This window comes from Globicephala melas, chromosome 11, assembly GCF_963455315.2.
Source record: "Globicephala melas chromosome 11, mGloMel1.2, whole genome shotgun sequence".
NCBI classification, from domain to species: Eukaryota; Metazoa; Chordata; class Mammalia; order Artiodactyla; family Delphinidae; genus Globicephala; species Globicephala melas.
Window position 1 is genome coordinate 11,831,713 of NC_083324.2, and position 15,837 is coordinate 11,847,549.

General features: G+C 40.3%; 1 protein-coding gene across 3 annotated transcripts in view; it reads left to right on the top strand.

Moving 5' to 3' along the window:
* The window catches only part of SUMF1 (sulfatase modifying factor 1), a 112,717-nt gene that overhangs the window by 60,989 nt on the left and 35,891 nt on the right, over positions 1–15,837 (top strand). For all 3 annotated transcript variants that reach the window (XM_030867776.2, XM_030867779.3, XM_030867778.3), the window contains one exon: positions 11,359–11,475. In XM_030867776.2, the coding sequence (XP_030723636.1) occupies positions 11,359–11,475 (117 nt within the window). The remainder of the gene's footprint in view (positions 1–11,358; positions 11,476–15,837) is intronic.

The following is a 15,837-nucleotide window of genomic DNA, read 5'->3' on the forward strand; positions in this document are numbered from 1 at the left end:
CGGGGTCTTTTGTGTTTCCATACAAATTGTGAAATTTTTTGTTCTAGTTCTGTGAAAAATGCCATTGGTAGTTTGATAGGGATTGCACTGAATCTGTAGATTGCTTTGGGTAGTAGAGTCATTTTCACAATGTTGATTCTTCCAATCCAAAAACATGGTATATCTCTGCATCTATTTGTATCACCTTTAATTTCTTTCATCAGTGTCTTATAATTTTCTGCATACAGGTCTTTTGTCTCCTTAGGTAGGTTTATTCCTAGATATTTTATTCTTTTTGTTGCAATGGTAAGTGGCAGTATTTTCTTGATTTCACTTTCAGATTTTTCATCATTAGTGTATAGGAATGTAAGAGATTTCTGTGCATTAATTTTGTATCCTGCTACTTTACCAAATTCATTGATTAGTTCTAGTAGTTTTCTGGTAGCATCTTTAGGATTCTCTATGTATAGTATCATGTCATCTGCAAACAGTGACAGCTTTACTTCTTCTTTTCCGATTTGGGTTCCTTTTATTTCCTTTTCTTCTCTGATTGCTGTGGCTAAAACTTCCAAAGCTATGTTGAATAAGAGTGGTGAGAGTGGGCAACCTTGTCTTGTTCCTGATCTTAGTGGAATGGTTTCAGTTTTTCACCATTGAGGAAGATGTTGGCTGTGGATTTGTCATATATGGCCTTTATTATGTTGAGGAAAGTTCCCTCTATGCCTACTTTCTGCAGAGTTTTTATCATAAATGGGTGTTGGATTTTGTCAAAAGCTTTTTCTGCATCTATTGAGATGATCATATGGTTTTTCTCCTTCAATTTGTGAATATGGTGTATCATGTTGATTGATTTGCGTATATTGAAGAATCCTTGCATTCCTGGAATAAACCCCACTTGATCATGGTGTATGATCCTTTTAATGTGCTGTTGGATTCTGTTTGCTAGTATTTTATTGAGGAATTTTGCATCTGTGTTCATCAGTAATATTGGCCTGTAGTTTTCTTTCTTTGTGACATCCTTGTCTGGTTTTGGTATCAGGGTGATGGTGGCCTCATAGAATGAGTTTGGGAGTGTTCCTCCCTATGCTATATTTTGAAAGAATTTGAGAAGGATAGGTGTTAGCTCTTCTCTAAATGTTTGATAGAATTTGCCTGTGAAGCCATCTGGTCCTGGGCTTTTGTTTGTTGGAAGATTTTTAAGCACAGTTTCAATTTCAGTGCTTGTGATTGGTCTGTTCATATTTTCTATTTCTTCCTGATTCAGTCTTGGCAGGTTGTGCATTTCTAAGAATTCGTTCATTTCTTCCAGGTTGTCCATTTTATTGGCAATGAGTTGCTTGTAGTAATCTCTCGTGATCTTTTGTATTTCTGCAGTGTCAGTTGTTACTTCCTCTTTTTCATTTCTAATTCTATTGATTTGAGTCTTCTCCCTTTTTTTCTTGATGAGTCTGGCTAATGATTTATCAATTTTGTTTATCTTCTCAAAGAACCAGCTTTTAGTTTTATTTATCTTTGCTATCGTTTCCTTCATTTCTTTTTCATTTATTTCTTATCTGATTTTTATGATTTCTTTCCTTCTGCTAACTTTGGGGGTTTTTTGTTCTTCTTTCTCTAATTGCTTTAGGTGCAAGGTTAGGTTGTTTATTCGAGATGTTTCCTGTTTCTTATGGTAGGATTGTATTGCTATAAACTTCCCTCTTAGAACTGCTTTTGCTGCATCCCATAGGTTTTGGGTCGTCGTGTCTCCATTGTCATTTGTTTCTAGGTATTTTTTGATTTTCTCTTTGATTTCTTCAGTGATCACTTCGTTATTAAGTAGTGTATTGTTTAGCCTCCATGTGTTTGTATTTTTTACAGATCTTTTCCTGTAATTGATATCTAGTCTCAGAGCATTGTGGTCGGAAAAGATACTTGATACAATTTCAAATTTCTTAAATTTACCAAGGCTTAATTTGTGACCCAAGATATGATGTATCCTGGAGAATGTTCCATGAGCACTTGAGAAAAATGTGTATTCTGTTGTTTTTGGATGGAATGTCCTTAAATATCAATTAAGTCCATCTTGTTTAATGTATCATTTAAAGCTTGTGTTTCCTTATTTATTTTTATTTGGATGATCTGTCCATTGGTGAAAGTGGGGTGTTAAAGTCCCCAACTATGAATGTGTTACTGTCCATTTCCCCTTTTATGGCTGTTAGTATTTGCCTTATGTATTGAGGTGCTCCTATGTTGGGTGCATAAATATTTACAATTGTTATATCTTCTTCTTGGATCGATCCCTTGATCATTATGGAGTGTCCTTCTTTGTCTCTTCTGATAGTCTTTATTTTAAAGTCTATTTTGTCTGATATGAGAATTGCTACTCCAGCTTTCTTTTGATTTCCATTTGCATGGAATATCTTTTTCCATACCCTTACTTTCAGTCTGTATGTGTCTCTAGGTTTGAAGTGGGTTTCTTGTAGACAGCATATATATGGGTCTTGTTTTTGTATCCATTCAGGCAGTCTGTGACTTTTGGTGGGAGCATTTAGTCCATTTACATTTAAGGGAATTATCGATATGTATGTTCCTATTCCCATTTGCTTAACTGTTTTGGGTTCGTTATTGTAGGTCTTTTCCTTCTCTTGTGTTTCTTGCCTAGGGAAGTTCCTTTAGCATTTGTTGTAAAGCTGGTTTGGTGGTGCTGAACTCTCTCTCCTTTTGCTTGTCTGTAAAGGTTTTAATTTCTCCATCAAATCTGAATGAGATCCTTGCTGGGTAGAGTAATCTTGGTTTCAGGTTTTTCTCCTTCATCACTTTATATTAGTCCTGCCAGTCCCTTCTGGCTTGCAGAGTTTGTGCTGAAAGATCAGCTGTTAACCTCATGGGGATTCCCTTGTGTGTTATTTATTGTTTTTCCCTGCTGCTTTTAATATGTTTTCTTTGTATTTAATTTTTGACAGTTTGATTAATATGTGTCTTGGTGTATTTCTCCTTGGATTTATCCTGTATGGGACTCTCTGTGCTTCCTGGACTTGATTAACTATTTCCTTTCCCATATTAGGGAAGTTTTCAACTATAATCTCTTCAAATATTTTCTGAGTTCCTTTCTTTTTCTCTTCTTCTTCTGGAACCCCTGTAATTCAAATGTTGGTGCGTTTAATGTTGTCCCAGAGGTCTCTGAGACTGTCCTCACTTCTTTTCATTCTTTTTTCTTTATTCTGCTCTGCAGTTGTTATTTCCACTATTTTATCTTCCAGGTCACTTATCCATTCTTCTGCCTCAGTTATTCTGCTATTGATCCCATCTAGAGTATTTTTAATTTCATTTATTGTGTTGTTCATCATTCCTTGTTTCATCTTTAGTTCTTCTACGTCCTTGTTAAATGTTTCTTGCACTTAGTCTATTCTATTTCCAAGACTTTGGATCATCTTGACTATCATTATTCTGAATTCTTTTTCAGGTAGACTGCCTATTTCCTCTTCATTTGTTAGGTCTGGCGGGTTTTTATCTTGCTCCTTCATCTGCTGTGAGTTTTTCTGTCTTCTCCTTTTCTTATCTTACTGTTTTTGGGGTCTTGGGGTCTCCTTTTTGCAGGCTGCGGGTTCGTAGTTCCCGTTGTTTTTGGTGTCTGTCCCCAGTGGCTAAAGTTGTTTCAGTGGGTTGTGTAAGCTTCCTGGTGGAGGGGACTAGTGCCTGTGTTCTGGTGGATGAGGCTGGATCTTGTCTTTCTGGTGGGCAGGTCCACGTCTGGTGGTGTGTTTTGGGGTGTCTGTGGACTTAGTATGATTTTAGGCAGCCTCTCTGCTAATGGTTGGGGTTGTATTCCTGCCTTGCTAGTTGTTTGGCATAGGGTGTCCAGCACTGTAGCCTGCTGGTTGTTGTGTGAAGCTGGGTGCTGGTGTAGAGATGGAGATCTCTGGGAGATTTTTGCTGTTTGATATTACGTGGAGCTGGGAGGTCTCTTGTGGACCACTGTCCTGAAGTTGGCTCTCCTACCTCAGATGCACAGCACTGACTTCTGGCTGCAGCACCAAGAGCCTTTCATCCACACGGCTCAGAATAAAAGGGACAAAAAGTAGAAAGAATGAAAGGCAGAAAGAAAGACAGAAAGAAAGGAAGAAAGAAAGGAAGAAAGAAGGGATGGAGGGAGGGAGGGAGGGAGGGAGGAAGGAAGGAGGGAAGGAAGGAAAGAAAGAAAGAAAGAAGATAAAATAAAGTAAGATTAAATAAAGTTATTAAAATAAAAAATAATTGTTAAGAAAAAAATTTTTATTAAAAAGAAAAAAAAAATGGACGGATAGAACCCTAGGATAAATGGTGGAAGCAAAGCTATACAGACAAAACTCACACAGAAGCATATACATACTCACAAAAAGAGGAAAAGGGGAAAAAGTAATAAATCTTGCTCTCAAAGTCCACCTCCTCAATCTGGGATGATTTGTAGTCTATTCATGTACTCCACAGATGCAGGGTACATCAAGTTGATTGTGGAGTTTTAATCCACTGCTTCTGAGGCTGCTGGGAGAGATTTCCCTTTGTTTTCTTTGTTCTCACAGCACCCGTGGCTCAGCTTTGGATTTGGCCCCGCCTCTGCCTGTAGGTGGCCGGAGGGCATCAGTTCTTCGCTCAGACAGGACGGGGTTAAAAGAGCAGCTGCTTCGGGGACTCTGGCTCACTCAGGCCGGGGGGAAGAGAGGGGTACGGAGTGCGGGGCGAGCCTGCGGGGGCAGAGGCTGGCGTGACGTCGCACCAGCCTGAGGCGCGCTGTGCGTTCTCCCGGGGAAGTTGTCCCTGGATCCCAGGACCCTGGCAGTGGCGGGCTGCACAGGCTCCCCGGAAGGGGGGTGTGGAGCGTAACCTGTGCTCGCACACAGGCTTCTTGGTGGCGGCAGCAGCAGCCTTAGCGTCTCGTGCGTGTCTCTGGGGTCCGCGCTTTTAGCCCCGGCTCGCGCCCGTCTCTGGAGCTCCTTTAAGCAGCGCTCTTAATCCCCTCTCCTTGCGCACCAGGAAACAAAGAGGGAAGAAAAAGTCTCTTGCCTCTTAGGCAGGTCCAGACTTTTCTCCGGACTCCCTCCCGGCTAGCCGTGGTGCACTAATCCCCTGCAGGCTGTGTTCACGCCGCCAACCCCAGTCCTCTCCCTGCGCTCCGACCGAAGCCCGAGCCTCAGTTCCCAGCCCCGCCCGCCCCGGCGGGTGAGCAGACAAGCCTGTCGGCCTGGTAAGTGCTGGTCGGCCCCTATCCTCTGCGGGAATCTCTCTGCTTTGCCCTCGGCATCCCTGTTGCTGTGCTCTCCTCCATGGCTCCGAAGCTTTCCCCCTTCGCCACCCACAGTCTCCGCCCACGAAGGGGCTTCCTAGTGTGTGGAAAGCTTTCCTCCTTCACGGCTCCCTCCCACTGGTGTAGGTCCCGTCCCTATCCTTTTACCTCTGTTTATTCTTTTTCCCTACCCAGGTACGTGGGGACTTTCTTGCCTTTTGGGAGGTCTGAGGTCTTCTGCTATCGTTCAGTAGGTGTTCTGTAGGAGTTGTTTCATGTGTAGATGTATTTCTGGTGTATCTGTGGGGAGGAAGGTGATCTCTGCGTCTTACTCTTCCGCCATCTTCCCCTCATCCGCCTGTTTGTAGATTTTTTGATGATGGCCATTCTGACTGGTGTGAGGTGATACCTCATTGTAGTTTTGATTTGCATTTCTCTAATGATTAGGGATGTTCAGCATTCTTTCATGTGTTTGTTGGCAGTCTGTATATATTCTTTGGAGAAATGTCTATTTAGGTCTTCTGCCCATTTTTGGATTGGGTTGTTTGGTTTTTTGTTATTGAGCTGCATGAGCTGCTTGTAAATTTTGGAGATTAATCCTTTGTCAGTTGCTTCATTTGCAAATATTTTCTCCCACTCTGAGGGTTGCCTTTTCTTCTTCTTTATGTTTTCCTTTGCAAAAGCTTTTAAGTTTCATTAGGTCCCATTTGTTTATTTTTGTTTTTATTTCCATTTCTCTAAGACGTGGGTCAAAAAGGATATTGTTGTGATTTATGTCATAGAGTGTTCTGCCTTTGTTTTCCTCTAAGAGTTTGATAGTTTCTGGCCTTACATTTAGGTCTTTAATCCATTTGGAGTTTATTTTTGTGTATGGTGTTAGGGAGTGTTCTAATTTCATTCTTTTACATGTAGCTGTCCAGTTTTCCCAGCACCACTTATTGAAGAGGCTGTCTTTTCTCCATTGTATATTCTTACCTCCTTTATCAAAAATAAGGTGACCATAGGTGCATAGGTGTATGTGTGGGCTTTCTATCCTGTTCCATTGATCTATCTTTCTGTTTTTGTGCCAGTACCATACTGTCTTGATTACTGTAGCTTTGTAGTATAGTCTGAAGTCCAGGAACCTGATTCCTCCAGCTCTATTTTTCTTTCTCAAGATTGCTTTGGCTATTCAGGGTCTTCTGTGTTTCCATACAAATTGTGAAATTTTTTGTTCTAGTTCTGTGAAAAATGCCATTGGTAGTTTGATAGGGATTGCACTGAATCTCTAGATTGCTTTGGGTAGTATAGTCCTTTTCACAATGTTGATTCTTCCAATCCAAAAACATGGTATATCTCTTCATCTGTTTGTGTCATCTTTAATTTCTTTCATCAGTGTCTTATAGTTTTCGGCGTACAGGTCTTTTGTCTCCTTAGGTAGGTTTATTCCCAGGTTTTTTTTTTTTTTTTTTGCAGTACGCGGGCCTCTCACTGTTGTGGCCTCTCCCATTGCGGAGCACAGGCTCCGGACGTGCAGGCCCAGCAGCCATGGCTCAGGGACCCAGCCAGTCCGCGGCATGTGGGATCTTCCTGGACCAGGGCACGAACCCATGTCCCCTGCATCGGCAGGCGGACTCCCAACCACTGCGCCACCAGGGAAGCCCGTATTCCTAGGTATTTTATTCTTTTTGTTGCAGTGGTAAATGGGAGTGTTTTCTTGATTTCACTTTCAGATTTTTCATCATTTGTGTATAGAAATGCAAGAGATTTCTGTGCATTAATTTTGTATCCTGCTACTTTACCAAATTCATTGATTAGCTTGAGTAGTTTTCTGGTAGTGTCTTTAGGATTCTTTATGTATAGTATCATGTCATCTGCAAGCAGTGACAGCTTTACTTCTTCTTTTCCGATTTTATTTTTATTTCTTTTATTTCTTTTTCTTCTCTGATTGCTGTGGCTAAAACTTCCAAAACTATGTTGAATAAGAGTGGTGAGAGTGGGCAACCTTGTCTTGTTCCTGATCTTAGTGGAAATGGTTTCAGGTTTTCATCATTGAGAACGATGATGGCTGTGGGTTTGTCATATATGGCCTTTATTATGTTAAAGAAAGTTCCATCTATGCCTACTTTGTGGAGGGTTTTTATCATAAATCAGTGTTGAATTTTGTCGAAAGCTTTTTCTGCATCTATTGTGATGATCGTATGGTTTTTATCCTTCAGTTAGTTAATATGGTTTATCACATTGACTGATTTGCATATATTGAAGAATCCTTGCATTCCTGGGATAAACCCCACTTGATCATGGTGCATGATCCTTTTAATGTGGTGTTGGATTCTGTTTGCTAGTATTTTGTTGAGGATTTTTGCATCTGTGTTCATCAGTGATACTGGCCTGTAGTTTTCTTTCTTTGTGACATCTTTGTCTGGTGTTGGTATCAGGGTGCTGGTGGCCTCATAGAATGAATTTGGGAATGTTCCTCCCTCTGCTATATTTTGGAAGAGTTTGAAAAGGATATGTGTCGTTTTCTCTTAACACAGTCAGGAAAGATGTCTTGTGGCGAGGAAGTAGCACCTTACTGGGTTTGTTGTTACAGAGAATAATTTTCTTTCAACAATCTTTCAAACAGTTGTCATTTTTAAAATATTTGTATTTTTGTTTCAGACAAATATGATTCTTCCAAAATTTATTTATGAATGTAGCACACATATGTTATTTGGAACATGACCAAATGATTCCAGAATTTCAACTGAAATAATAAACAAGTGAGAAAGACTGAGACACTGGAAAAGATGAAGGGTTAGGAGACACTTGACCTATGAGAACTTTTAAAATATTTTGAGCCATATAGTTGTTTTTTTTTTTTTTTGCAGAGTTAATGTAAAAAAAAAAGTTGCATGAGAATATGTTGCCCTTAAATAGGCACATAGGTGCATATGTGTGTGCTTCTAAAATTCTATATATATGAGTTAGGTATATGATAAAGGTACCGACACAAACCAGTGGGAACTGGATGTATTATTCAACAGGCAAAAGGCTAATCAGGCCATCTAGAAGTTGATTCTTCTCAAGTTTCCTTCAAGATCGCTTGTGCTCTCATGGGTGCATAATTTTTTAGTCAGTAAAATGAGTGATTAGAGACCTTGGGGTCTAAACTATCTCAACCTGTTCTCAACCATTTCCTGGGTAAGAAGCCCAGCCAGTATCTCATGGGCCACCTTTTGTTGGCAGAACCGTGCTGCAGGATGAACAGAATAAGGTGCCGGATGAGGTTGCTCATGACACCCCAGGAAAGATGATAGTTGGTGCAGAAGCTGCACAGTGGCCATCACGTGGTTTGAGAAGGGCCTCGGCAGCCTGGAGGTCCCTCTTCAATGGGAGTCTGTGTGAAGTAGGGCCACTGCCCTTAGCCTTGAGGCCTACGGCATGGGCTTCTGGTGGACCACACAAATTATACTAGCGCCTGCCAGTGTTCATAAAAGGCCATGAGCAGCTGTACTGGACAGTTATGAATATTTTACAGCACTTAATGGCTACAGAATTTCTTGTCATTATTTAAACACATGAGCCTCCAAGGAAAATAGTCATTTATTCTCAAGTCAGTGCACCTTTTCAGAAAACACCAGTTTCCGTATAAAATAAGGATACTTTACAGATATTTCGAGTTGGAACATTTAACTGTGGGTTCAACAGATGTCTGTTTGGAGTATATTCAACAGAACTTACTTGAAGAAGTTGCCATAGAAGTTCCTAAGACAAAATTAGAACAGTTACCAGGAGCCCGCAAATAATCAATTGGAGAAACAGGACCCGTGGAGAAAAAAAGCAGCAAGTTATACAGAGGCCACTTCCACCTGTGTTTGGAATGAGACTTGACGAGATCTATACCTTTAAATTGGGACTGTTTACCCAGAGAATTATCTCAAGTCCTCCGTAGCTGCCTTGTTGTGTCCACAGGCCCTGGTCAGTTGAGAGCAGGAATTGAACTTTAATGATAGGATGGACTGCAGTGAAATAGCTCCCTCCCCTGCTATTTTATGTATTTTATTATTTTCACTCTGGTTGTAAACTGAGCAGACTATTCTGACCACAGTGAATTTGAAGAATTGGATTTGTATTTGGTTAGGCCTCTGTTGTACAGTTGTTAGTATGTTTTGGTTTTCATGCCTATCAGCTCATTCACCTGAAAATAAGCATGTTTGAAGTATTTCTCATGTACATTTGTCTTTTAATGAGCTTTCTGGAAGGAAGCTTTGGTTGGTGTGATTAATTTAACCATGACCGTTTAAAATTTTTATACTCTCGTGGTAATTTTGGGGGTGGTGACCTCCTGATTTTACCTCACTTAAACGTCATATTGTTTAAAGAGGGAAAACCCCTCAAACCTTTGAGTAGATGCTCTTATTTCCTCATGTTATGGTTTAACCGCTCCAGATAGGCTAACTTGCTTGCCCAGTGGTTGCTGCGTGTTGGCACATAAAGGGGACCTCAGGCTGACTGACCTGAGAGCCCCTCCACTCGTCTGCTCTCTGAGCCTGAGAAATGATTTCTTCTTCCAGAACGTTCGTTCCATCTCACTTGCTCTCGCGTCCCTTGCTCCTTCCCTTCTTTCCCTGAAACAACTTATTTTCTCCTTTTCCTTCCTTCTCTTTCAGCTGTTATTCTGTCTTGCTGTTCCTGATCATCTCCAAATTCTTGAAAGGACATTGTATCCTCTGGCCTTTCCTCCTTTACTGTCTCTCTGTCTTTTGAACTCTGACCTCAATTCCCACAAGGCACTTCTACCTTTGTTGAAGAGGGTTCACGTTCAGCCCGAAATCTCTCCCTCTTGGGAGTTCCTGCACCTTTTCTTTCATTATCTTACCTTACTCATCCCACCCTGCCTTTCAGGATTGGATTTTTAATTTTTGGTATCCTCCTCCTTTCTCCCTCATTAAAGCTCATTCATGTCTATGTCATCAAACCCTTCCTGCTTTCATTCGACACTCATGGAATTACTGAATGAAGCAATGAATAGGTACCACTGTTTCCATAATGAATGCTGAGTGAGGAAGCAGAGTGGTAAACGTTTCAGCTTTCCACCTCGCATGGATTAAGTTTTTTTTTCGGAGTAGCTTCATAACTTTGAAGTGCTCTGAATTGCCCAAGTGTGAGATGCTTCCATATTTATGTGTCAGTCTAAAACCTTCTGAAGCCAAGTAGAAGTGAATGGTATTCCTTTTAGTTCTATCTCATTAATTGGGGAAAAAAACATGGATTTAAAAAAATACTTTAAAAAAAAGAACCCCAAAGATAACAGTATTTTTTTCATTTAAAAAATAAAAGTTTTCTTCATGTATGAGAATTTCTATTACAATATGTTAGGAAAAATTTTGCGTCCCTAAAATAGCATAACTGTTCTGTACATATTTACTATTCAGTCAAAGATTTTTCTCTCCTCCTCCCCACCCTCCTTCTTACACAAGTGTTGCACTTTGGTACCATGTCTGTGACAGTATTATGTGGCAGACTGTCTGGTCTGCCTTTGAAATGTGATCAAACTACTTGCTGAAGAGCCTGTGCAGCTTACCTCATACTTGCACGTGTCAGAGATTGAAAACCCTCTATGTATTACAAACACGCTCGGTAATGAATTCACATTTCCTTTATAAAAACAAGTCCCCTCAGTGTTGCGATGATAACGACTGAGGCGTAAAGATAAGCTGGTGAGTTGGAAGGGGCTGGTGGAGAGGATAGAATCGGCTTGGGGTCTCTCAGTGCTAAAAAGACATCATGGCCAGCAGAGCTCAGCTCTGATGACAAGACTGATACCGGGTCTAATATGGTGTTTCTGTTATGCTTTTGAAGGTCTGAAGATGGTTTACCCCTCACTCCCCAGTCAGATACAGATTTGACTTATGACCAGTACTAGTCTCTCTATTAGGAATAATTTCATTGACTGTCCTACTATGTAATGTGAACTCTTCTTAGGTTTCTAAACTCCCTTTGAGAGCTCAAAGCTGAAGAATATCTTTGTTTCTACATTGGCCAGATTGTATTTTCACTGTTGGAATGAGAATTAATATTCATACTTTAAAGTAAGAGTTCTTTGTACATGTTTGTACCAAAGAGGTTTTCTAGACAAGATGAGTACTTTGACATTTCCCCCTCTTTTTAATTTTTAGGTTGACGCCTTTCCTCCCAATGGTTACGGCTTATACAATATAGTAGGGAATGCCTGGGAGTGGACTTCAGACTGGTGGACCACTCACCATTCTGTTGAAGAAACGATCATTAACCCAGTGAGTATCAGTCTCAGAGTATGTATTGTGAAGAGGTTACATCCATCCCCTGGGCAGGCTGTGGCAGCAATTTCATGTGTTTCGGGTATTTCTTTTCTATTGACGTTAATCTTGGAATTTCCCCAAAGGGATACTAAGCACTTGTCTCTCATTTCAACCTTAAAGCATTGTGTAGACATGTCTATGGACATTTCATATGCTGCTGGATTGCAATGGTATTAATGATTTGAGGGAATCTGTCTATAACTTTAGAAATTATTTCAGCCTCATAAATGTGATCAAAGTGAGATATATAAATAAGTATGCAAGATGCATTAATGTTTATTAATAACTAGTGAGATCCGGTAGATGGTATTTATCATCCAGCTAATTGCCTGAGTTTTCATTGGTTGAAATTTTGATTGAAGAGCATTGTTTGGAGAAAATGAGAAAGGATGTTTTCTGGGTGAATGTTGAATCAGGAAGTTGAGTCATTTCATGATTATTTGCTGAACTCCACAGTATGAACTCCACAGTTCAGTGCATCATAAACCTTGGGAATTGAGACAACCATGTTTAAGTTTTACCTTTTCTGGCATGGGAGGAATGTTGACTGCAGTTAGTGGACTACTGTGCCTCTAAAACCAAGCTCTCCCAGCAGAATATACAAAAATTGAGACGCTACAAAAACTGGGCATGTGGGTGGGAAGTACTTCCTTTAAAAAGAACATGACTGAATATTTCTTGTGTAAACAGATTGGGGGGAAAATACCATTTAAAAATCCTATCTCTAGCAAACTAGACATTCATAAGTCAGATCCAAGAATGTATATTTATACCCAAACTAGCTAGACTGGGAACTTAATATGTTTAATTTTAAACCTTAACCTCTTGAAAAGGCATAAAAGGTAGTGATAAAGAAAATTAATTCTTTGATCTCTTCTCAGTAGAGTGTTGAACAGCTCAGAGTAATTGAAGAAATTGTCAGACTCTGCCTCGGGCCATTTTTCAGAATACGGGGATAAATTTGTGTGATATGCTTGATTTTTCTTCACAGAATAACACGTGGATTGCTCATGAATAATCTAGAGACAGAAATCTACTTTCTTGGGGGCAGATGAAAAAGCTGAGTTTTTCGGAAACTGTCATTTCCTCCTTGTTTTCCTTGTACTTTCTGGCAGGACTGGTGGAAGTAGTGGTCAAAGACAACCCATCTCTCCAAAATGAGAATAAGGTTGTGAAGTTCTCAGTGGGTTTGTGGTTGGGAGACGCCATTCTCTACTGGCAAGATGTGACTTGGCGTTTGCTGTCAGAATCAGAAATAGAATTTTTTTCCCCCTCAGATTAAAGCATCTGCATGTTTGGAAGGGGGTGCACGAGGCTTCAAAATGCTGGCAAGTTGTGAATGTATCTCTCTGACCATCTGTTGTTGAGCTGAGTGCTTATTGGTTTCAGTTTTATAATTGCTTGTGTTTCTTCTAAGGATTTACAGAAAAATCCATATTTTTCTTGTTTTCCCCAGTCCCGGGCTCTATCTCAGATGTTGTCTTTGGTCTATAAATCATTCTCCTTGTAGGTTTATTCTCTGTCACAGAGGCCTCATTTGCTTCCTTATTTGACTGGGATAAAATGCAACAGTTTTGAGAACTAAATCCCAACTCCCTTGCAAACTCAGACTCTTTCATTGAAATCTTCACAGCTCTCCTTCATTCGTAGAGCCACTGCCTGTCTCTCATCTGCATTACTGCATCAGCTTCCCAGCTGGGCTCCCTGCCGTCACTCTTTCTGCTCTACTGCAGCTGTAATGATCTTTATAGAGGACACACTTAATGCTGTCACTCCTCTGTTTAAAATAAAGTACAAACTCTTGAACATGACTTCTGAAGGCTAAAATAATTTAGCCCTTGCTGATCTCTCAATGGCCACAGCTTTTTCTTCTTCTTTCAACATTTAATTATGAAATGTTACAAAAATTCGGACAAGTACAGAAAATAGCATAACAGATACCTATGATATCGACCATTTTGATTTAACGTATATTGACAGTATATTGTATTTACTATATTTCTTTTAGCTAAAGAACAAGAACAAAAACTAGTCAACACTTGATATTTGTCAGTATTTTTAATTTAAGCTATTCTGGTCAGTGTATAGTGCTATCTCACTGTGGTTTTTTAGTCATTGTATATGTATATTAAAATTTATTTTGGTGAAGTACAGTTGATTTACAGTGTTGTGTTAACTTCTGCTGTACAGCAGAGTGATTCAGTTACACATAAATATACACATTCTTTTTCATATTCATTTCTGTTATGGTTTATCACAGGATACTGAATATAGTTCCCTGTGCTATACAGTGGGACCTTGTTTATCCATTCGAGATATACTAGTTTGCATTTAGTCATCATATATTAAAGTCTGTATCTGACAACTCTCATATCTGGTCACTCTGTTGATCTGCTTCTGTTGTCTGTTGTTCTTGAATTTTGGTCACATCTTGTTTTCTCACATGCCTTGCTATTTTTGATTGAGTACCAGATGTTGTTTAAGAAAAACTGTGGTGATTATTTGAGATCTGGATAGTGGGATCTTTCTCTAGAGTGGACTTACCTTTGCTTCTGGAAACTTCTATTTCATATTAGCTTATTCCAATCATGAATTGAGATGATTTGAAGCTGAGCTTCAGTCCCTGTGAGGGCTAGTTGGGTATAGTTCTTCAGGGTACCAACGAACAGTCTAGGGGTTTTCCATGACTTTTCTTCCTTGTAGGGCGCCGAGCTCCAGGTTTTTCTTCCTTGCTCTATAAGTCTATGCAAAGTTCTTTTCAGCTTCTCAGCATTATAGCTGCTGCCATTGGAATCAATAGACCTCTGGGAAAATAGGCTCGTCTCTCTGGGCTTCCCTTCTCTCTGGGATTTGAGCCCTGCAGTTCCTCACAGCCCTGATAGTTCTCATCTGATCTGTTTAAACTCCCAATTGTCTTTGAGGTCTTTTTTCTTTTTTTAATTAATTAATTAATTTTGGCTGCGTTGGGTCTTCGTTGTTGCGTGTGGGCTTTCTCTAGTTGCGGGGAGTGGGGGCTACTCTTTGTTGTGGTGCGTGGGCTTCTCATTGTGGTGGCTTCTCTTGTTGTGGAGCACGGGCGCTAGGTGTGCGGGCTTCAGTAGTTGTGGCACACACGCTCAGTAGTTATGGCTCGCGGGCTCTAGAGCGCAGCCTCAGTAGTTGTGGCGCACGGGCTTAGTTGCTCTACAGCATGTGGGATCTTCCTGGACCAGGGTTCGAACCCGTGTCGCCTGCGTTGGCAGGCGTATTTTTAACCAGTGCGCCACCAGGCAAGTCCCCTCTTTGAGGTCTTAATTTATTTGCCTTCCTTCCCTGATGGCCTGTGTATTACCAGTGCCTAGCAGAGAACCTGGTACATAATAACTGGTCCTATAATAAAGCCAATTCCAGATACCTAGAATCAAGAGAGTTTGGTTACTCTTCATACTCCAGGTGTTTCAAAAGCAAAGGCTAGTTAAAAACAGATATTTTCAGGAAAAGCTTTGGACCAAAATACCCATGTGATTAGTAAACATTTCAACCCAGGAACTGACCTCTTCAGTGTCATGTGTATCTTTTAGTTCCAAGACTAAATCATAATGGCAAATCATTTTAAATCTTCTTTGGAGAGCTTAGGAAAAGTCAGTGCTCTGTATGCAGAGGCTATTCGGGGATTATCTTTTTCTTGTTCAGTGACTTCCAGGGAGCAAATGTTAATCATTAGTGTTTATTTTATTGGGTAGTCATTTATGGCAAAATCAGGTGGTGGGAACACCTTGTGTGCTTTGTACACACAATCCTAGGAGAGACTGAGCTATTTGGCCATATGGAGTGAGGGTCAGTTTGGTCTTACCTGGTAGAAGGTTCTTGGGAGTGTGCATGCATGTGTGTGTGTGTTTTCTGGAACTACTTAGGGTGGCATCACCTCTTCCCACACAGATACAATCCAGAGTGTGGCTGTTGATACTACTGTTTTTTTTCACCCAATAATTATAATAATAAAAGATGATTTGTGGTTTTTTTCCTTTTCACTTACCTAACCCGGAGACCCTTATTAATCTGTGGCAGTGTGTGCTGCTTTCAATAAAAGACTATGTAGAGCTTATATAGCATCCTGATTTCCCACACCTGCATCCTCACTCGCACTACCCTGGTATCATGCTGACTTGTTCGCTGATGATGTGAAAGGATGGAGTGATCTATAATATCTTTCCCACTCTTAGAGGTACACGGTTTCATTCAGGCAGCTTTTTTTCCCTAAGGGAAAGAATTCTAGTCTTAGAATTAGTCACAGTAACTTGGATTATAGCTCTGCCACTTAATAGTAAAGGAATCTCT